The following is a 23985-nucleotide window of genomic DNA, read 5'->3' as shown; positions in this document are numbered from 1 at the left end:
GGCGACTGAGTCTTTAAAAAACCCATTTGTTTTGTAAATCAAGGGGGGGTTTAAAAAAAAGTTATTCGAAAATTGGGGAACGATAGGTACAACTAACCCCCCTAACCCCCCCCCTTTAAACCATTTTATGGTGTAGATTCAGTTTAATAGTGGTCAATACACTGAAAAATGTAAATGTTTTTTTTAAAGCTGGAATGGTCAGAGCGTGTGAAATTCAGTCACCAGCGGAAGTGGAAAAGGCTAACATACCACGAGCCAAAGTACAGCGAGTGGGATTTCCTATGAGGAACATTTTTCTATGTGGGGCAGTTATGTGTTGCGGTGCTATAAACTCTCTGGGCCGCCCTGTGACATTTTCAGGAATGGGACATTACTATGTGTTGCGGTGCTATAGACTCTTTGGACCAAACTTTGACAATCCATGTCAACCCATCATTTGTCTTTCAAGACTTTTAAACGTTTGAAAACACAAACGTTACTTATTTATTATTTTTGTTATTTATTTTTTTTTCTGATTATTTATTAATTGGTTGGCAATTTTTTCTTGGCAAATTATTTTTACGATGAAACATTATTGACAGACAGCTACAGTAAGCACTATGTGGAATAGTCTTGAAACATTTTAATGTTTGTTATCATAATCATCATATCTTGATTTTATCTTTAATTTTTGGCACCAAATGTATCTTCAAATTTTGGTTTGGCTGTGAATCAAAGTGGCCATTAAGAGTTGGTCCTGCATGCTTTAATTACTTGTAAATATTTTAATTATTATAAGATAATTGAATTTTTTTTCATTATTTTATAAATAAACTATATGGTTACATTATCTATCGCTTGCTTTTTCTCTTAAGAAACCATATGAATAAAAACTTATTACACCTTGGCAATACGGTTTGTTCCCGTTTTACACACATTTGAATTTCAGGCATAGAAAAAATGTGTGCAATACGGGAATTTGACCAGGTGAGATGATTAGTTAATTGGTATAGCCTATATCAAAGTTGGTAGATAGGGGAAAGGTGAACCTATAGAACAAATTGACACAAAATGCCATAAAAAAATGACATCTCATCCACATATACAACGAAAGCAGGGGACCATAATTCTTTTAAAAATTTGCTTGTTTGTAATAAGTAACGTCAGGTAAAACCGGAAAAAGTAAGTAACGTCAGGTGCCTGTGACCTAAATTTATATGGATGTAATACATATATTATATATTTTACCTAATGACTGAAACGCGGAGTTTGAAAATGAGAATAGAACAGAGCTCAGTTTTAAGGTCCTGGAAGAAGCATTTATTGGATATTACTAGTTTCATAAAACATTTAAAATTCCGAGAGCCAAACAGATATTTGATAAGATTCAGCAAATCAAAAGAAATATTCAATAAATAAAATGATCGAACTTTCTTTCCGATCAAAAGTCCGTATTGGTTCACTAATGAAGATTTTGCGTGATTTGGTTTTACTGTCCAGCACGCACAGCTGAAACCGGATCTGGCGGAATCAGCAATCCCGGCGTCAGACTGAGAACAGAGTGACATCCTCACACGGGACCGAACAGGTAAAATTTTCTCTAACTGAGCTACACGGAAATTTTAAGTATTTTTCACCTTTCAATTTTTTTATGAAGGGAAGGAAAAGCTTTTAAATAAAAGATACATGTATATGTGATTTGTGGTTAAATGTCACTTGTTTGCAAAAGTAAGAGTGCGAATAAAATTGCATTTACCATAAAGACACGGCATATGGAATATGAAATTTTTACTATTCTTTATTACAGAAGGCACAAATATGCATTTTCTAAGACGATAAAATCTTTTGATTATAGTTTATTAAAATCACTATTGAATTCGATAAAGTATAGAAAAATATACATGTACATGTATATAACTATATGTATCCATATATTGATATATTCATTCAGTCATCACTTAAGTGATCACATAAAGCACATGAGAGAGAGAGAGAGAGAGAGAGAGAGATTGATTTGGGAAATAGCTAAAAGTTTATTTTACATACGAGGGTTGTTCGAAAAGTTCGTGGACTACTGTCATATCTTTCTTATATGTGTGTGTTCTTTTTCTCAGAAAAATGGATTTAAGAATAACTTTAGTGGTGTGCATTGTCATTAGTGGTCATGTTACAATGTCTTCTGGTAAGTTTTTTTCCCAGCTATTCAGCTTGAAATAAACAAAATATCAAAACAATATTTGAAAGATGAATTTATGACGTCACAGATGAGGATATCAAATATAAATAACATTATAGAAACCTGAATTACAGGGGAATCAAGCTGTGGAACTAAGGGAGACGTGGTGTTTTTACTGGACAACTCTGCGAGTGTAGCGAGCTCAGACTTTAAGCTCATGTTGGATTTCGTCAAGGGTATTGTGAAGGAATTTGTGTTGAGCAAAACTCAAGTACAGGTTGGTTTGGAGACGTTTGACACAGGAGTCCGGACCGAGTTTAAGCTTGACTCCTACAGTAACACCCAAGACGTGCTGGACGCCGTGGACAAGGTGTCTTACGTGGGGGGAGGGGGCACCAACACAGGGGACGCATTGGAACATCTTAGACTCAAGTCCTTCTCTAAAGCATTCGGTAAAGAACACATTTCAATGATCGGTTTTGACAGTATATCGACAGCAAAGTGTTCAGAATTTTAAAAAAAGTTTAATTCAAAAGACCGTCTTACTTAAGATGAATAGAGGTGTCTGGAGGTGGGGTTGGTTTTTAAAAAGGAACAATTAAGAAAGCTATTGATCATTAATATATGTATAAACAAGATGTGTTTGTGAAACACTGATTCCCCCGTATGGCAGCTTATAGCTTGCGTTGAATTCTCTCAAATGCATGTCAAACTCCAAAGGTCAAAGTCAAAAAGTCTGTTGGTACCTAAAGGAAGGTCTTGTTACAAGGAATACTCTTGTGAGATATGAAAGCCCTATTTCTAACTGTTCAAAAGTTATGACCAAGGTAAAAGTTTTTAAAAAGTAGGTCAAATTCTTAGGTCAAAGTCAAAAATATTTATACCAGCTGAAATGTCATGTCACAATGAATACACATGTAGAGGAGAAAGCCCTAGCTCCAAAAGTTATGGCCAAGGTTAAAGTATCGTATTTTTTTTTGTAAAAGTAGGTCAAATTCCAAGGTCAAGAGGTCAAATTTGGTGGTACCCATGGAAAGATCTTGTCACATGCGTGTTGTCGGACCCAAGAATCAAACTGTTTGCGATGCCATTAGGTCCAAGGCAGACAGTTTGGTTCGAGGGTCGACAAAACGCATTTTGCCCGAGAACAGAGTCAATAAATGTTTTTTGTTAAATCTTTAAAAATTTGTTCCTATACAAATCTTTACGAAAAAAAGTCTAACATTCGTAATGTTTTTTCTGAGCGGGCATAAAAAAAATCGATGTTTGCCCGCTGAGTGAGATGTTGGACCGGTCGATTTTCATATATTTTTTTTTACATAATGTCTTCCGTGATGTAAACCTCAGGTCCGTCACTGTTAAACACCAAAGAATGCAAATGAGATTAAGCTCCGATCATTGTGTGACATAAGCGATCTAACATCTCATCGACCAGTCCAACATCTAACTCAGCGGTCATACATCGATTTTTTTTTATGCCTGATCAGTAAAACATTACGAATGTTAGACTTTTTTCGAATAGATTTGTATAAGAACAAATTCTTAAAGATATAACAAAGCTTATTTACACGTTTAAATAAATATCATTCATAGTCGTCGGAACCGGGGGGAGGGGAGGGGGGGCTTAGCTCCCCCACTTTTTTCCAAATATATACTTAGTATACACATTGAACATTGCTTCGTAGGTTTAGCCCCCCTCCACTTTCCACAGACACGTCGCAGTATGGGTTAAAAATGGTGAAAGTGGTGGTGTTTGGAAAAAAAATGTTTGGTATTGAAGTTCGCCCCCCCCCCCACACACACACACACGCGTGTGCTTGGAAAATGGACATTTCCCCCCTTTTTTTTTGCTTGTCAGGTTTTTGTTGAAGGTATAGAATTTTGTTTTTTTACAGTTAGCCCCCCCACTTTCAATTTGCTTCCGACGCCAATGTCATTTAAAATCACATTTTTTTCTTTTTATGTTCCGCTTTCACCTGTATGCACTTGCGCTATGTTTTTATCATAACTGTTACAGGCCATCGACCTGGGGTACCCAAACTGGCCATTGTTGTGACTGATGGTGTTTCCTCCTACAAAAACCGCACCACTGAGCAAGCCCGACTGGCCCAGAACAGCGGTATAACGATAATGACGGTAGGAGTGGGGAAAAGCACTGATCTACAAGAATTACAAGACATTGCCAGCGACCCCGACTCCAAATACCTCTTCCACATAGACACATTTGTTGGGTTAAAAATGATTAAAAGCACTCTAGCGGCAGCAACCTGTACAAGTATGCATATCGCTTGGTACTATCGTCACAATTTTGAACATAAACCATTTGCAATTAATACAATGAGAACTAAGCATGTCAAATTTATATGTATTCTGATTATTTTTAGAGTTGAAAGGACTAGCAAGTAAGTCTCAAACATCTTGTTCAAGTTTCACAGTAATTGTCGGAATCAGGATGATATTTTTAAAAATCATCTTTTATTTTTTAACTTCCTTATTTTTGTTGTCTGTACTTATAAGGCGACTGTAGCAAGAAAGGAGCAGCCGACATCGTTTTCGTTTTGGATTCCAGCGGCAGTGTGGGAGAAGACAACTTTGAAAAGATGAAGAATTTTACAATGGATATTGTTGATGAGTTTACGGTTGGGCCTAATGCCGTCCAGTTTGGAATAGTCATATTTAGCACGCCTGTAATTGGCGCCTTCTCTCTGAACAAATACGACAACACAAAAGAGCTAAAGGAAGCCATCAGCGAGATCGAGTTCGTGGATGGAGAGACTCACACGGGGAAAGCACTCGAATTTTTACGCCAAAAAAGTTTCTCAACCAAAGAAGGTAATAAACCGCTTGTCCGTAAGCTCCCAAAGGAATCATTACTGGAGGACTTGTCTAGATAATACATAATATAAGATTCGAATATGTCAACCCTAGTATATAACTGACATTTCTTCCAATAGGAGCCAGGACTAGCCAGAAGGTTCCAAAAATCGCCATTGTGATAACAGACGGGCATTCCACGCACAAGGAGAAAACCCTGGAGGAAGCTACCAAGCTGAAGGTTCAGGGCGTAGAGATCTTCACCATCGGAGTGGGGGACGAAGTGGATGAGGACGAACTCACAAAAATGGCTTCCAACAAAAACATATTCCGAGTGGACACCTTCAGCGCTCTGAATCACATTCAGCCGCTCCTTCTACGACAGGTCTGCACAGGTAATGATTTCAGCCCTCATAAATGAACATTTCTATAACAATTCTGTGTTTTTCTGTATTTGTTCATTCAAATTAAAACAAGGTTAAATCTCTTTCCTTCTCCTAATTTCAGCTCCAAGCAGTAAGTATTGCATAATATACAGTAAATTATAACGTAAAAGAACCAATTCAAGTAATTCCTGATAATTTCTTGCATTTTACAATATTGAGAACATAGTACAAACCCATACATTAAATTTCAGCATGTCTTGGGAAATCAGATGTGGTTTTCCTCCTCGATTCCTCGTGTAGTGTTGGTAAAAACAATTTCCAGAAACTGAAACACTTTGTCAGTGACGTTACATACAACCTTGACATTAACAAGAACGGGGTACAGATGGGAGTAGAGACGTATGAGTGCAAGGTTCACACCAACTTTGAGCTGAAGCGATACCATAACAAAGTTCAAATGCAGAATGCTGTTAACAACATTGATTATAAACCAGGCGGTACCAACACGGGAGACGCCATCAAGCATATGTGGATGCGCAGTTTCAGTCCAGAATATGGCAGGTTTCAGTTTTATTTGCTACCATATTTACTGCATTTATCCAGAAATGTTATAATTTTATTCTTCACTTCTTTTCAGGAAGCAGAGAAAATGTTAGGAAACTGGGTATTGTCATTACTGACGGAGACTCCAAGAGCAAAGCCAGAACGTTCTACCAAGCCCATAAGGCGCGAGAAAGTGGCGTCACAATGATAGCTATAGGCGTGGGAGATATGACTGTAGAAGAACTAAAGGGCATCGCCAATGGCACGGACTATCTCTTAACGACCAAGAATTACGATACTCTGCGAGACCTCACTCAAAGTGTTACCAAAATGGCCTGCGAAGGTAGGTAAGGAATCAACTTGTATTTGTCAGAAATCGCTGCCATTTTGAGAAATTATGATCTCTTTACTAGTATATACTTTTTTCATTTCAGCTTGAAAAGAGACAAGGGAAACGCAGAATATGTGGTTTTAAATTAAACAGACGTTAAAAACAACTAGTACTTTTGTATTTCTGTACAATTCTGATAGTTCTCAGAATAACACATACGAGGGTTGTTCGAAAAGTTCGTGGACAACTGTCATATCTTCTTTAATTGACGTCATACGTTCTCCAAATTTGGTAGAAATATTTTTACAATAAATCTAAACGATTTTTATCAAATTTTTCCAAAATATTTCGATTTATTCAAAACTTATCCAGATTTTAAAAATGAAAAAATCGGATCGCGGAGCAAGTCAAAATTTAGTAAGTTACAGACAATACACTATATAATACCTGTAAGCATATTCTCTGTAAATGGAGCAAAAACGAAAAACAACCTAGAAATTCAAATTAAGAATTGTTACAACGATTAGTATACCAAATTATGGCTTCATATGTTACATTGTTGAAAAGAAATCGACTTGAGAAGATAGGTAGTCCTTATTGAAAACGACAAAAACGATGACGTTTTAGAACGTCACAGAACAGCAGATAACGGTGCAAATTTATGTTTTACTCAGGGAAAACCCTGAAAAAATCTTAAAATGTTTGAGGAATCAAGAAAATATGTCTTAAGCGAGTTGTGCATGCATGTACAAATAGTACAGGCAGTATTTGAGTGACAGAGACCCTGATCGGACTAGGAAAATCTGTGAAGCTACGGTTTAACTGTAAAAATCTGAACAAAAACTTTAAAAAGTTGGAACGTCAAAAAAAAACATAGGCACTTCAGAGTTTCGTATCCTGTGAAAGCAGTGTTAAGTAATAAGAGAAATTAAAACCTTAACAAAGGAAATTATATAACGAGAGCAATTCTTAAAAAAATAAATGTCAGGTATTAAAAAAAAGAATTTAATGAGTGGGCATTCGATTAAACTGTGTGAAATGTATAGGAATAGTATTTTTTTAGAAAATCTTGACGTTATGTTTTGACGTTACATGGCCGTTAAGGGTGCTCCGCGGGTACGAAACATGTTGATTTTAAAATGAAGTACATTTATTTCTGTTAAATCGAATGGAATAAGACTTCACACATCAGCAAAACAAATATTTTTAAACATTATTATATGCTTATTTTAAATTTATAGAGAATAATATAACGAAGATTGACATCGTCCACGAACTTTTCGAACAACCCTCGTATACTTGGAAAAAAAAAAACTTTAGAAAGATACCTAACGCAAAACAAGAGGCATAAGGGCCTTAATTGTCACCTGAAAACAAATTCAGAGGAAGATTATGTCGCAACTGCTCAGAAAAAGAAGAGATAGGGTAATCACAAATGGGTTATTATTTGGAGAATGTGGAATTTACACTACCCAAGCGCCAAGGATACTTCAACATTAGTCTCAGCTTTTCTGGCCCAGTAGTTCTTGAGATAAAGATTTTCGAAGATTTTTCCTATATTTTTAAATGTAAAACTTGGGTTCCCTTTTATGGCTTCAGCCTACCCTTGGAGGTCATGATTTTAACAATTTACATTACTCCAGGATGCTTCTACGTAAGTTTCAGCTCCTCTGGCCCAGTGGTTCTTGATATTTTTCCTATATGTCTCAATGTAAAACTTCGATTCCCTATAGGACCCACCCTACCACTTGGGGTCATGATTTTAACAATTTAAACTCTACATTACCCTCATGATGCTTTCAAATAAGTTTGAGCTTTTCTTGCCCAGTGGTTCTTGAGAAGATTTTTTAATGACCTGACCCTATTTTGATCTTTTCTTGATGATCTCCCCTTGCAAGGGGACTTGGCCCTTTGTTAACAATTTAAATTCCCCTTTACCCAAGGATGCTTTGTAGCAAGTCTGGTTAAACAGTGATCAGATAAGCTCACTTGAGCTTTCAGCTCAGGTGAGGTAACAAGAGGCCCACGGGCCTTATAGGTCACCTGAGTATCATGTAACGACTTTTGAACAATTGAATTGGTTGATGTTTTAAACCAGAGGCCATGAAATTCACAATTTTGAAAGATGCTCCATTGCTTATCATAATGATATACTTAGCTTGCTTACTCTAGTTACTTAATACCCAGGTGCAAAGGAAAAGGTTTTCAAAGAATTAAAGTATTTTCACCATATAATCAAAAGACCCCACTTACATAAAATGGGTAAACCCCTGACACAAATCAGGTTTAGGTACTCTTGCGCATTATAACTATATACTAATTTAGTTTATCTAATACCCAGGAGCAGAGAGGAAGATTTTCAAAGAATTAATGCACTTTCGCTACATAAACCATAGAGCCCCACCCTAAGACCAGAACCCCTGACCCTGGGGCCATAAAATTCACAATTTAATAGAGGCACTCTTGCTCATCATAACTGTGTACTTAGTTAGTTTATCTAATACCCAGGAGCAGAGAAGAAGATTTTCAAAGAAATAATGCTTTTTCACTATATAATCAAGAGCCCCGCCCTTACACCAGAACCCCTGACCCTAGGGCGATAAAATTCACAAGTTTGGAAGAGGCACTCTTGCTCATCATAACTATGTACTTAGTTAGTTTATTTAATATCTAGGAGCAGAGAAGAAGATTTTTAAAGAATTAATGTTTTTTCACTATATAATCAAAAGAGCCCCGCCCTAACATCAGAACCCCTGACCCTGGGGCCATGAAATTCACAATTTTGGTAGAGCCACTCTTGCTCATCATAACTATGTACTTAGTTAGTTTATTTAATACCCAGGAGCAGAGAAGAAGATTTTCAAAGAAATAATGCATTTTCACTATATAATCTATAGAGCCCCGCCCTAGCACTAGAACCCCTGACCCTGGGGCCATGAATTTCACAATTTTGGTAGAGGACTCAATGCTCATTACATTCATACCAACAGTTTGACTGCTTGATGTCCAGGAGTAGAGAAGAAGATTTTTATCAAAGATTTCGTTAATTTTAGTGGTTTTGGCCCCACCCCTCAGGCCCCAGGGGGGCGGGGACCATGAAATTCAAAATTTATGTTCCCCTTCAATTATAGATGCTGTATACCAAATTTGGTTGAAATCAGTTCAGTGGTTTCAGAGAAGAAGTTGAAAATGTTCAAATGTTAACACACGACGCACGACGACGGACGAAAACGGATAGCAATAGGTCACCTGAGTGACTCAGGTGACCTAAAAATGGCAGCAAAAAATGGAAATATTTTCAAAACTGTCCACACCTTTTGTGAATTAACACATATATCTTTTGTATCAAGTTCACAGGCCAAAGTTGTCAAAAACATTCTTGCTTAGGATTTGATCTATATTGAATTTAAAATTTCTCCCTGATGGAAAAATGAACCTTTCTGAATTTTTTATTTTAATACTCTCTGAACAGTAAATCCCCATTCTAACCTCTGTCACAGCAGCTGATGACATGTATCTTTCACTATAACACTTCTTAAAACATACCTAGATTTTATTACTTAATCTGATGGAGAATTCAACATATACAAGGATAGAACAAACTTCACTTGATCTGCCTAACAATGAATCCATCCAGTGTGTCTTATTTGCTTTTAATTGACTGTTCTTTATTTCTAGTTGCTGTTCACTAATTTGTCGAGTTAGATTTTGTACATGTCTCTAGTGTTCTCTAGGCAGGCTTTAAGAACTTCCTGTACCGAGATGTTTTTAAGTCGAGCCACTTCCTCTGCCACTGTGACACACAGCCCTGGGTGAGAATAATTCATGGACTCCTTTGGAATCTAAAATTTACAAAATTGTTTATTATCAACTCCTTTTGTTACAAAAAAAACTTTTGCAATAAAGTGGTTTGAATAAAGTTGAATTTGCACTATTTTAAGATGCTTCCATATAAATGAAGAATAGTTTGTAAAATGTTTCATATGCACTACTCTGTAAAACTTTCATCACCCATTTTTGACCCTCCCTACCTTTGGGAGTTATTATTTGAACAAACCTTGAATCGGCTTTACCTGAGGATGTTTCCAAATAAATAAGACTAGACATGGCTATACTGTTCTTGACAAGATATTATTTAAAGATTTTTTGTAAAACTTTGTCAATTACAGCCCCACCTGGGGGTCATGATTTCTGCAGACTTGATTTTTCAATACCTGAGGTTGCTTCTACTTATGATCAATTACGGCTTTGCTGTTCTTGAGATTGATTGTCATTGGCTGTTTTTGAGAGGATTCTTTAAAAAGATTCCTCATGTATTCCTATGCAAGACTTTGATCAGCACTGTGGCCCCATTCTATCCCCCATTATCATGATTTGAATTCTATATCACATGAAGATGGAGAAACATTAAATCAAAAAAATATTCGGGCATAAATCAAACCTCACTATTTTTAAGGTCAAGATCTAGTAAATGACTTTAGAATGAATTTTCGGTGCTAAATCCATTATGACGTCATAATCACTTTCAACTTCCTTTTTCCCGTACTTTACAGCTCAAATAGAATTATGCAGAAAATTAAGTATTTTCATGCAATTCAATTTAAAATCAAATGAAAAGTAGTCCCGATACCTATCTTAAATTTAACATTATTCTAAAGTAGAGACTAAGAACATACAAATAACTTTTCTGAAAAACTGTAGGCAATCTGGATACATTTTCTTTGTCTGATATGGAAAAAACTCCCATTTTCAATACTGGTTTTCTTAATTTCTCATTGAAAATGACAGTTTAAAATATGGTTTTTCATCTTGTTTTTCTACAAATTAAGCCCCGAAACACATATTTTGACCAAGCTAATGTTATAAAGCATAATTAAAGGAATTAATTTCTTAAATTTGAAAAATCTGAAGGCACCTCCCATTTACTAGATCTTGACCTTAATTTAACATTTGTAATGAAAAAGAAAATTATTATTATTTTTTAAACATGACTGACCCATTCCTAAATGTTAGACGACTTACTGTTCTTGGGACAAAGTAAGGTGCATCACTCTCTAGCAGTAACCTTTTAAGAGGGATGAACTTGGCCACATCACGTGCTCCCTTGGCTGTTCTGTATGTTACCAGGGGGGTAAGGCCAATGTACAGATTGGGGAAGTAATCCAACCAAAGTTTGGCAGATGTGAAATCTCCAGTGAAACAATGACAGTGGATTTTGTAGAGTCTAGGTACCATCTGTCAATAACAAGATTTAAGTTCTAAGATACGAGGGGCATTTCAAAAGTCCTGAGAACTGCTTAATAAAAAATTAACCGTTTTACGGAAATTATTGAGTTTGGTATCATTGGAAATATCAGAAAAATATACACATATTGTGACGTCACTTTATAATTTTTATGACGTAATAACTCCAAAAATGATGTCATACTTCCGCATGCTTACAATACTGGCCATAAAAATGACGTAACAAAAGACACAATTTCATCAATGTAAAATTTTAAAAACAACTTTTGCTCATTACTCTGACGCAAGCTATCGGACGCAAATGTCAGTTGGTAGAATCTTTACATAGACTACAATCTATCATATGGTGGTCTATTCGGAGATCTTCTTGTTCTGAAATGGTTTAAGCGATTGTCAAACATAGCAAGTTTTTATCGAATCTTGCTGAAAATATTGCGTAAAACAGACCTAACTGTGATAATAAGGCAAAGTTGGCAATCAAAGAAAAATACACGATCATGTTACAAAATTTGATGGCATCAATTCGTCAGGTGTATTAACCAGATTTGTGGGATTGTTGAAGACTCAAGAGAAGTTAAGGTTAGTGTGCCCCATATTTTCTTGTAAAATCCAAAATGGCGCGGGCGCAGTTCTAACCCCACCGTACCTCTACATATTCGCAAAAATTAATTCATGGAAATTAAATAAGATTCTACATGTCTATATAACTTATAAACCTTTTTTGGAGTCAAAAGTTAAAACCAGTAGCGGGTTTTGGGGCGCAGAAGTTGAATTAATAAGAAAAAATACGCACAGAAACAAGTCAGGGGCAAGACTTTTGTACATTTTATTTGTAAACGGTAAGAGTACTGTTACTCAAAATATATTTGTTGAAAACTGCATTAATATAGTTCAGTTTTTATACTGAAAATGTTTTATTTCATACAATGGAGAACTATATAAAAGACCGAAAATCCTTTCGTATCATGTAACTTAAAATCTTGAATGAATGTCGATGATAGCATAACCGGACATAATCCATGCTAGTAAACAAACCAAACAATGAAATATAGAATTGTTGATAAGCAATACGATAGTCCTACTCTACTTCTTTGCAAAAAAAAAATTTCTTTGAAATATTTTTTTCAAATAAGCTTTTGGCAGCACTTTAAAAATCGTGCCATGTGGATAAAAACGCGAATTTTCAGTATGCTATAAACATTCCATATTGTGACGTCATTTTAGGAGATATTACGTCATGAAAATTAGAAAGTGACGTCACAATATGCCATGTGGATAAAAACGCGAATTTTCAGTATGCTAAACATTCTATATTGTGACGTCATTTTAGGAGATATTACGTCATGAAAATTAGAAAGTGACGTCACAATATGTGTATATTTTTCGGATTTTTCCAATGATATCAAACGCAATAATATCCGTAAGACGGTTAATTTTTTATTAAACAGTTCTCAGGACTTTTGAAATGCCCCTCGTACATGTTTAGAGACACAATGCCATTGCAATAAGGCAATACCAATTTGGTTTTAGTTTAATTAAAATAATACCCTCAGTATTTATCTTTCAATCAAAATATACAAACTCAAATGACATATTAAATAATCATATAATGTGTATTTGCAAAGTTTTCCATTGGCCTTACTGATTATCATGGTAAACATAATCATTGTTAGGATGTCTAGATAGTATGTATCGGTCCTTTAACAGAAAGTGATTAGGGAACCTCATTCTGACCTGTTTGAGGATGTCCAGACAATCCTCTTCTGCTTCCCTACAGTGGATGACCAGGGGTTTCCTCATGTCCAGTGCCATCCTGATCTGCTTCTTAAATACCGATTTCTGGAGCTCTTTGGTCTCAACAAATCTGAAAGCATACATAATTAAAGATATAAAACCTTTCAATTTCTGAAAATTAGATTTCAGCGACTTATTTTTTTTATTCTTAAAAGTTTTCTTCAGCCATGTTTTTTAGAGAATGAATTGATTCTAACACTCCAGAGTAATCCAAGCCTATTTCCCCCAATGCCACTACTCGGCTATTTAGCAGACACTTTCTCAAGCCTTCCAAATTCCATTTGGTGAAGTCGCGTGCATTTTTCGGATGACATCCAAATGTTAACCAAACATTTTCCTCTTTACTTAAACTCCTCCAGAGTCCTAGATTATAAAACAATAAAGATGTAATTACTGCAAGGTTTTAATCTGATGATCCATGCATCATATAATCATGATATATAATGGTATAATGTATACAGGGTAATTTTTGCCCCACGTTATTTTCGCCTTTTCAATCTTGCAAACAATTTTGCTCTGTCTTAAGGACATTGGCAAGTCACGGTTATCCGGAGAAAAAACGTTTATATCATGGGTTTATTCACTTATAAAACTGTGATTTAGAGTGATCCCCCATGTAGAATTCTCTATGAAACGAAAACCAATACAGCGTATTTAACAGATCGAGGTAAACAAAAGCACATGTGCTTCATTCAACGGGTAGAATCATCTCTTCAGCATGAAAGAAAAATTGTGGTAGTTTGGTGTAGATTGTGTTCAGGGACAGACAGTAAACAGTACTCAACAGGCCGTTATTTACCGTGCCTATGCTGGGAAGGACAATCGCAAAATGTGACAAATGTTGAGAACTTGTAACTGTATCAGGTCGTGCGAAAGAGGGACCATTTACATGTAGTAATTGCAAACAAATATAAAAATAAATCTTTGCCAATATTTTTATGAAACTTTGTTTCCAATATGGTAAATTACTTAACATAAAACAGTCAACCAATCTTTACCATTATGAATACAAATTAGATGCTAAGGGAAGTAACTCTAAAATAATGAACAGTGTTGGTAGATCCATGTCATGTTTGTAAATTTGTGTTTTCGGTCATAATATCTAGATATAATTGGAAATTGGGATACAATAATGTATATAATATATAAACTTTCTGAAATTACTGAATTTTGCAAAAAATTTATGGTAAAAAATTAAGCATGTCCTTTTTATCAACGAACATAGGAAATGCATTGAGAATTGTAAAAACATCGATTTGACAAAATCTAATAAGGAAGGATGGCTTGGTGGGTTAAATGTAGCAGTAATATATCATGTTTAGTACCATTACACCTGTTCAAGAGTTCCTGAAGAATTCTACACAAAAACCAGGAACCTTGCCATTGTCCTTAAATTCACCCTTTACACTTTTGTTTAAGAAATGATACTGTATTCTTTGAATTCACCCCGTTTTATATTCGCCCAACAGAGATAAGGGCGAAAGGGGCGAAAATTTCCCTGTATACAGTAATTATTATCTGAAGTCAATCCCTTTACTAAACCTCAATAGCAAAGCTCAAGAATACAAATCAAGTTTAAAAGTGGCAGATTCAACATATTTAAGAGTGTACACCCCCTTCCTAACTGTCACATGGTACCACCTTTGAAAAGAAATAAAATATTAGTGTGTAAATAAAAGGCTTTATTTGGTATGTTCTTGCAAGGCAAGAGGTTCAGGGGTCTAATTCCTGGGCCTCATTTCTGAAGCCCTAAAAATATCTGTTACCAATTCTGAAAGGAAATACTATAGATCACTTAATTTTTGCAACACCTAATTTTGCGAGATATTCATTTACACTTTATAAGTGAGACAAAATTTTCAAGAATTGTGGTTATTACTCTATATAATGTTAAGGAATGCTAATTTACGCGAGAATAAAATTTTCGCAAGCACGGTGTCTCGCGTAATTGCGTGAAAATAAAGTTCTCGAGAATAAAACATGATTTACAGCATTGTAAAATATTGTAATAATGTATATTTTTATTGGTTTTCTGGTACTACAAGACCCATGAACCTCATGTCCTCCATGAGATGTAATACACATGTACTTCATATATACATTATATATATTTATTGGCCTACTCAATTTTCAAGAATCAATCTGAAAGCTGCCAAGTTCTTTTCCCCGAGCTGACTAGGGATTTGCCCTGTAGTCACTTGGGGCCTCAAGGAAGCCACCTAACTCAACTGCATATTCAGCTGGCCCCTAAATGACTCAACTGCATATTCAGCTAGCCCTCAAATATACAAACTCAAATGATATGTTAGATAACCATATAATGTGTATATTTAAAATGCATATATAAATTTATTTTTGAAAATAGTTTATTTTCTTCAAAATCCAGGAACTGCCACTGGTATGAAAATAACTGCATTTTAACTGTGCAAATTTTTGAAAATATTAAATAATTATGTATAAGAACATACTATGATGTCTTCTAATCAACACAGGTAGGTTTGAAAACTTACCCTCTTGTTTAAAACTGTTTGGATTACAGAAAACTGCTACACATCCAAGGTAACTTGAAGGGAACGTTTTCATGTTCTGCACTTGAAAATCCGACCATCTGCCCTTGAAATCAAGCCTGTTGAAGAGAAAGTCGATGTGACAGTGTGAATCTATGTAGCCCACACCATAGACGTTACATCTCTCCAGCAGGGCTGATCTCCAGTCCAGTGTACCAGTGTCCGGGTATCTGTCCATGGTCTGCTTCTGATCGTTAAACCTGTAGGGCCTAGAGGTGGGGGTTGAATCTTCCGAGCTGGATGCCAGAAATAAATCACACCCTGAAGGCTCATCCTCTGAAGCATTGCCACTCTGACTCAGTTCTGTTAAAGTATGTTGTCCCTGGCCATCTTGCTGTTGGTGTAATTCATAGTGCATAGAAGCAAATGACTTTTTAATGTTGTGTGCATTAGAATTATGCTCTAAGGTTGTGGGACATGAGAGCATCCTATTTTGTTGCGTTCTCCAGTATGACACTTCACTACTTCCTATATCTAATGACCCATCCAGGTGACTCCTTTCTTCTCTCCAGGTTCTGGGTGTCTCTTTACAATTTTGATACAAGTGGCTGGATGGGGGGCTAATGTCTTTATTGTTAGTAGGTCTGTTTTCCCTGGCTACATACTGCCCGTGCACATTTGGGACTCTCTTATGAGGAGGAATGTACACATTCTTACTGGGTAATTCTTCAGTGAGGATGGAGCTGACTTTACTCACACCTCTACCAGCTGTATCTTTAGGCTTTTTCTTGAGATTATGATGACAATCAACAATGTTGTGGTGATGTCCAGCATCTTCTGCTATGCTACCATGTCCTACTTCTCTACTACCTACAAAGACACATATACACCAGAATGTATACCAGGTTTTCTATTTTGATAGGTTTGGCTGCTTTAATAGAGTACTGAAGAGTTAAATAATGAAATTGAACTCAAACTGTATCTAGCTGAGTAAATACTTGTTGAATGAAAAATATTTCAGTTCCTAATTTTTTCTCTGTGATAACTCTTTGAAAGTTAGCAGAGTTGATTTCTTGATAATTCTACTGGAATGTAAATTAGGCAGGTAGATAGGTCAGGAACTTTGGAGGCCTAATATGCATGAAAATCTCATGCACATGCGTCTTTGTGTCTGATGCTAAGGAGGCCAAATATACATGTAAATCTCGTGGGGATGGCTCTGTGTTTGACGTCAGTGAGCGAGGACTATTGAAATTGGCATGGGAGTCCTCGTGTAAATTAAATCTGTGTCCATATTTTTAAAGTCTAAATCTACAATTTTATTTCACAATGAAATGGAAATATAAGGAATCACTGTCTAGTTAGTATAGTATACCAGGGACATCAACTATAGTGGGATAATTTATGCAAAATGGGCTCCGCCCGATATGCAAATTATCCCATGTTTCCCACTTTCGTTGATGCCCTGGCATACTATACTAACTAGACATTGATTCCTTGATTTAAGATATGCAGTATGAATATATTCAAAACTTCATTAACTCAAAAACTATGAGATTCAAAGTTTATGTCACTAAATTTAAGTCAAAACATTTTGAGGTCCACAATACATGAATTGATCGTAATTTTTTTTGCTATCAAAACTTGAATATACCATAAAATGAATCATTGTGACAGGGTCTGACAAATCCCACTGCCCGACGCCTGGGGCTAGTGAATTTTAGAGGCAGGCAAGTGAATTTTTTATAGGCACTAGCCCATGGGCAAGTGACTTTAAACAAAAATCAATCAATAAATATTTTTGAAAATGTCATAGTTTTCCACAAAATTATTTTGTTGTAAGAGTTATCTTCCTTTGTTTGTCACACTTCGTATGCGAACCACTTTAATTGTGTCATCATAATGCAATTCATTACAAGTTTTACCGAACGTTTTAAGTACATGTATTTGTACTTAATTGAAAGTGACAAATTGGCATTGGAGAAATGGAGAAAGTTTTGACAGTTATGAGGCAGAAAATGATGATCCAAAGCCAATGATAAGAACATCGTCCATAACAATGTTAGGGAAAAACTCGGTACAAAATCGTCTAAGCATACCAGGTATGAGAAAAGAAAAAAAAACAAATGTCCAAAACCATTATTTTTAACAAACAGCAGATATCATGACTATAGCTGAAATATTATAGCAATTCAACATCTCTATATGAGTGGAAAATTCTCGAACGGGACGTAAATCAGCATACAATCAATTAACAGATTGTATGGTACGTAGTACTTAATGGCAGGTGGTTTTAAATGTCAGGTATTCAAAACAACAATCCTAGGCTGCAAAATTTTTCGATTTAATGACAAATTAATTCATTATGATGAATATAAAGTGCTGGTGGGGCAAGTAAAAATTGAAGTAGGGCAAGTGAAATTTGACCATGCACTTGCCCATGGGCAAGTGTTTGAAAAATGTATTTGTCATCCCCTGATTGTGACCTACTTCAATCCGAATATTTAAACCATTACAATTGCCTTACTAGATGCATGAGATTCTGACTCCCTTCTGCACCTTCCTGTAGAACTCTCATGACCTTCATGTGATGATGGATAGACGTATCTAGGAATAAAACCAAGGTGAGGTTCACCATGATGTAAACTCCTAAAGGTAAAATGTGAAGCATGTTACAAGCAGTTTTAAATATAGATAAAGTTACAGTTATATCCTTATGATTGTGTTCCCATACAAATAAACTGAGTTATCAATGCATCCAGATGACTATAAAGTAACTTTTATATTTTTGAGACAAATATTTAAGAAATTTGTATCCCACAGATTTTGTCCTGAATATGAAACTTCCAGATTATTAGTGTCTACATTAAAATGGTTTAACTGTATATGGATTTCTAATCATTTACATATAAGAATATAATAAATCATTAAATATTGATTCTTTCAAACCCTGATGAATAAACAGTGTTAAATCAAACTCTTTAAAATAATTTGGTAACAAAGAATCTGAATAGAATCTTACGCTTCCCTCCATCCATCCACCATCATAAAGTGAGGGTAGAACATTGCTGGTAGATATCCTGGATGATCAGGATAAAGCTGTCCATCCACACATTGCTGTCTGCTGTATCTGCCACTCAGGTAAGCAGGGGGGTAAGGATCATAAGGCTCTGGGTATGGGCCCGGATACCTCCTTCCCAGAGCTGCCTGTGCCCCGGGGTAAGCTGCAGGATATGGAGAGTAGAAGCTGTAGCCTGGGGGGTAACCCATGTAGTTCATAACAGGAGGATAGGAAGCCAAGTACTGGTAAGGTACAGAGTTTTCTGAAGAAAAAAATTACATAATGAATTCCTTCTATCCCTTACCCCTGTCTGAAGAAAAACTAAATTCTTCTCAAGGTACTTCTAACTCAAAAAATCTATAAAGGTTACTGCTGAAACTATTGTAGAGTTCTGGGTAAGATAGATTTTTTTTTTAACTGAAAAAGCCCTTACAATCCAAATAAATTTCCAAACTTATCCTGACTGTTCCACAAAAAATATACCAACCTTGTTCTCTTTCCGCGCTGTATTCTGGGATGTCTGCATCTTCACTGGTTGGACTGTCTGCTGAGCACCTGTCACCGGAGTCTTCGTCAGAAAGTTCCAGACTCTCGTCCTCAGCTCCATTACTGCTGTTATTCTGATCAAGACCGCTACATTCATCTTGTTCTCTCCCTGATCTTGCTACAGTCCTTAAAATTCCTAGTTCTCTTGGACTGTGGGGAGAAAATAAGCTATCACTGCTCAAGTCTCTTCTTCTGATAGCATTTTCTTTCTGTTGTAAAGCTTGTCTGCTATCAATATCTTCCTCCAAAACTTTTCCTGATTCGTCTGGTGTAATAGACAGGGAATTAGATCTAGGCCTCCTTTCTTCCTCATCTGCAAATTAAAAACAAATGTTCCATTTAGTTTTAATCCATCATTTTCTTCTTTAAAGAAGACATAAAATTGGTCCAGTGGTTCTTGAGAAGAAGTCGAATATGTGAAAAGTTTACAGATGGACAGACAGACAACGGACAAAATGTGATCAGAAAAGACATTTGAGTGTATACAATTTATATAATATTTCATAAAAGTTTTATTCTAAATGTTGATGAATGAATTTTTATCTTTAAAACAAGTTACCAAATAAGAGTGTCTTTTATAATATTCATTAGGTGCTTTTTGACTGCATATGTGAAATCACCAATGATTGTGGGGGTTGAATTTTATTGGTTTTCCAGATATGAAGAGACCCACTAATACATGACAATGCACTATAAAATGTTAAATTTCATTCACAGAACTACTCAACATTTCCCCAACATTGAAAACAATTCCCTAACGAATTTTTTTCTTCAAATCCCAAAATTTGACCTCACAAAGATATGTGATTTCACAGACTCACGGTATAAAGCTATAAACTTACATGGACCATGGGAGATGACATTTTTGGCTGGATGTCCATCAGTGCCACTCTGTATGCTGTACAAGTATGGATCCTGACATAGGCAGCTTCTCCACACCCAGAACTGAACACAGTCGGCAGGGCAATGACATTTCAATCCATATCTGGCATCCTTCCTCCTCTCCAATGCTTTCTTTCTATTCTCCAATCTCCTCTCCTCATGTCTGGCAGGTGCCCTTTGGAAATGTTCATAGTTCTGTCTGCTGCTTTTACTGCAGCTGGATGAGCTTTCCTCGTTAGGAATAAACTCTCTCTGAGGAGGACTCTGATGTGCTATATCCTCTAGAGAGTCTTCGTATTGAGACGCCAGGTCCTCTTCCTTCACACTATTCTCATATTCTGAGAGTGTTGGTATTCCATTAAGTGTGTTCTGAGAATCACAAATCCTGTTGGAGAAATGTGGAAAACTACAGCTCTCCACACTAGAATCCAGGGCTTCTTGGTCTTCTGGAACACAATGCTCCACAACAGACTTTTTACCCAAATTTCCCACGTTGACGTCAGGAACAACTGCTACATCTGACATTTCTTTTCTTGACACATGCAAATCCATGGTATCCACATCATACAGACTGTTTTCCCAGTTTTCTCCATTACTTGTAAGTTCGTCTGAATTCTTGAAGTCTTTAATAACCCTTTTCTCCTCAAAAGTGGAGTCCAGATCCAGCCCTTGGAAAGTAGCTGACAAACTAGACACTTCTACCCTGCTCTCTCCCTTGTGTTCCTTTGAAATACTACCATACAGCTTTTCACATTTCTCCAATGTTTCCACAGTATTTTGGATATTTTTATGGAATATGGTAGCTGGTGATGGTTTCACTTGTTCAATATCATCCAGAGAATGAGAAGGAAGACTAATAATGAACCCTGGAGGTCGACTGGGCCACTTACTCTCTCCTCCAGAATTTTTTTTGGTGCACACTGAAGGATGATCTTCCTCCATTTTATTTGCGAGGAAATTCTCTCTAGTTGGAGCTATGGTCTTTTCCTTTTCTGTTGTTTGTACATACTCTTTATTAAACTCTGCACCAATAATAGCACAGTTGTCTGCATTATTACTTTGATCAATGTTTGTTCCATCCTCAAAGTGAATTGTCTTTAGATATGACTGAAAAGGGCTATCCCTCTGTCTGTGTCTACCTCTACATCCAAGGTCTCTTTCTGGCCCTCTTTGACTAGTACTCATTTTCATAGGTATCCTGCTTTTTAGGGCGACAATTTTATCCTGCACAATTTTGTGGTAAGTGTCGGAGTGTTCTTCACTATCTAGATACTCACTGCTCCAATCCTCAACAGAGGACATCACTGGTTTAGAGCTCACAGATGAAGATAGGCTATCACTGGATTCCCTGTTGCACTCCTCTTCGCATTGTTTATTTTGGTCTTCTTTGGAGATTTCTCCTGCATTATTAGTTGTGTCTATTTTACTGATATTCTTGCAATCTCCATCTTTAGTAAAATCATTCTCCTTGCCTTGTGTATCTTTACTGACCATTGCACAAAGCCTATCATCACTTTCTGTGTGTGAAGACAGTTGTCCTCGACTGTTTTTCTCCAATGTCTGATCTGTTTCTCTTATCTCTGGTTGATCTTTGGTATTTCCTAATAGTTCATCACTGTCTTCTGTCTCAATCTTATGCAAATCACAAGTTGGGTTACTTTTTTCTAGAGCATTTGTCTCCTTGTTTAAGGTAACTCTTTCTTCTACAATAGTTTCTATCACACTTTCAGTCAATTCTAGGTCAGTGTTTACTGTAGATAGAAATTTGTCCTCCTCCATCTTTATTGTTTCACTTGGTATTTCTTGACATTCCCACTCTTCTTCGAATTGTAAAACTAATCCAGAACCCTGACTTCCATTATTATCAGTAGTACTGATTTCAACTGCCATTTCAGAAATCTGTTCTTTATAATTGTCAAGATTGCTTCTGTCATCCATGGAATTTCCAGACACCTGTATACTTTCTAACTGATCCCTTTTCTCATGAAATGTTAAGTTTGATGCTTTTTTTCTATTGTTTTGGAACCTTTTTCTATATGATCTACTGTCCTGCAAAACTTTTTCTGTTGGAATTATAATTTCTGTTGGATCTAGATAAGGAACATCAAGAAGGTCATTCATCCAATCCTCCACAACACCACATTCCTGCTGATCTCTCCGATTCCTTGTATCATCTTCACTCTCAGTTTTTGATAATCTGGAAGTTTCTGGCCTAACAACTTTAGCTTCTTTTCTTCTCCCACTAGATCTGCTTAGCCTTCGCTCTCTAGCCTTACGTCTCTCCCTCTCTCTCCGGCCTCTGCCATCAGAATCTCTCCTCCTGTTAACTGGGCCTCTACTCCCACTTGCCCTAGATGTGCTGCTAGTGTCCCTTTTATTCCGTAATTCATTGCTTCTACTCCTCTTTGTCTCCTCCTTTATCCTTCTTACTGTGTTTTCCTTTAATGTATGTCGACTCTCTCTGGATCCTCCTGGCTTTTCCCTTTCCCATTTATCACTGATCTTTGATAATGTCTTTCTACCCTGACTGTCACGTGTGTTTTCTTTCTCTTCTACTGCTGGGAAATCAGTATTATGTTCTTTTTGTCTAGAAGTTAAGACATTATCTTTTTGCTGTAATTCATTGTTTCTCTCACTCTTCTTCTTACTGTCTTCTGTCTGTGGTTCATCTTCCGATGCACCGTACACTTTTGTATCTTTGGCCATTTCTGGGACAGACTTCTCCTCCTCCCATTGCCTATCCTTGCTCGTATCATCTGTTGTTTTACTGCCCTGTTGTAAGAAGTCAGCAGCAGGATGTGAAGTTTGGGAGGCTGGAGGCAGAGAGGGCCATTCCTCTTCCTCAGTGTGTGCCTCTGTCTTGAGTTCCTTTACTGAACGCTCAAATATTCTTCTCAGTCCACTTTCCTTCCTCTTTTTTCGCCCTCTACTTAAGGACATTTTCCATAAGCTAAAAATAACAAGAGGCCCATGGGCCACATCGCTCACCTGAGCACTAAGGGTAGGAAAAAGTAGAAAATGGCTTTTTATTGTAAAGTTTAAATCCAAAAGTAGTCCCATGACCAATCATGGATTTGCTATTTTTTAGAAAATGATTTTTAAAGAATTTTCCTATATATATCTTTAAAAACTTTGGTCGTCCATTTTGGCCCTGCCCTACCCCCGGGGGTCATTATTTGAACAAACTTGAATCTACACTACCTGAGCATGCATCCATATATATATGATGAATTATGGTTTTGTCATTCTTGAGAAGAAGATTTTTAAAGAATTTTCCTACATATTTCTATGTAAAAGTTTGGTCGGCCATTTTGGCCCCGCTCTACCCCCAGGGGTCATGATTTGAACAAACTTGAATCTACACTACCTGAACATGCTTCCATATAAATATGATGAATTATGGCTTTGTCATTCTTGAGAAGAAGATTTTTAAAATATGCCACTAAATTTTCATTAATTCCCAATTATCTCCCCTTGAATGAGGGCGTGGCCCTTCATTTGAACAAACTTGAATCCCCTTTACCCAAGGATACTTTGTGGCAAGTTTGGTTGAAATTGGCCCAGCGGTTCTTGAGAAGAAGTCGAAAATGTGAAAAGTTTACAGACAGACGGACAGCTGGACAGCTAGACGGACGCCGGACAAAATGTGATCAGAAAAGCTCACTTGAGCCTTCGGCTCAGGTGAGCTAAAAATCAGAATTAGAAATTAACATCTTCTTCAT

General features: G+C 36.4%; 2 protein-coding genes across 2 annotated transcripts; one reads left to right on the top strand and one right to left on the bottom strand.

Annotated features, from left to right (window-relative positions):
- Window positions 1-194: 194 nt before the first annotated feature.
- On the top strand, window positions 195-6395 carry LOC134267123 (collagen alpha-5(VI) chain-like). The gene is made up of 11 exons (XM_062749344.1): window positions 195-385; window positions 2094-2161; window positions 2290-2607; window positions 4173-4430; window positions 4540-4557; window positions 4673-4987; window positions 5110-5364; window positions 5477-5485; window positions 5607-5916; window positions 5997-6241; window positions 6333-6395. The coding sequence occupies exons 1-11, from the start codon at window positions 195-197 to the stop codon at window positions 6335-6337; spliced, it is 1992 nt and encodes a 663-aa protein (XP_062605328.1). The 3' UTR covers window positions 6338-6395.
- Window positions 6396-9758: 3363 nt separating this feature from the next.
- LOC134267122 (uncharacterized) lies at window positions 9759-23412 on the bottom strand. The gene is made up of 9 exons (XM_062749343.1): window positions 20224-23412; window positions 19323-19694; window positions 18797-19097; window positions 18302-18423; window positions 15778-16644; window positions 13465-13630; window positions 13208-13337; window positions 11252-11464; window positions 9759-10071 (listed from the first exon to the last, which is right to left on the bottom strand). Exons 1-9 carry the CDS (start codon window positions 23321-23323, stop codon window positions 9931-9933), a joined length of 5412 nt encoding a protein of 1803 aa, XP_062605327.1. The 5' UTR covers window positions 23324-23412; the 3' UTR covers window positions 9759-9930.
- Window positions 23413-23985: the final 573 nt, after the last annotated feature.

Source organism: Saccostrea cucullata, unplaced genomic scaffold (genome assembly GCF_032062105.1).
Source record: "Saccostrea cucullata isolate Sc308-1 unplaced genomic scaffold, CSIRO_AGI_Scuc_v1 ctg9255, whole genome shotgun sequence".
In the NCBI taxonomy this organism is placed as follows: domain Eukaryota; kingdom Metazoa; phylum Mollusca; class Bivalvia; order Ostreida; family Ostreidae; genus Saccostrea; species Saccostrea cuccullata.
Note: the sequence above shows the minus strand (reverse complement) of the source record. Positions and strands in the feature narration are given on the sequence as shown.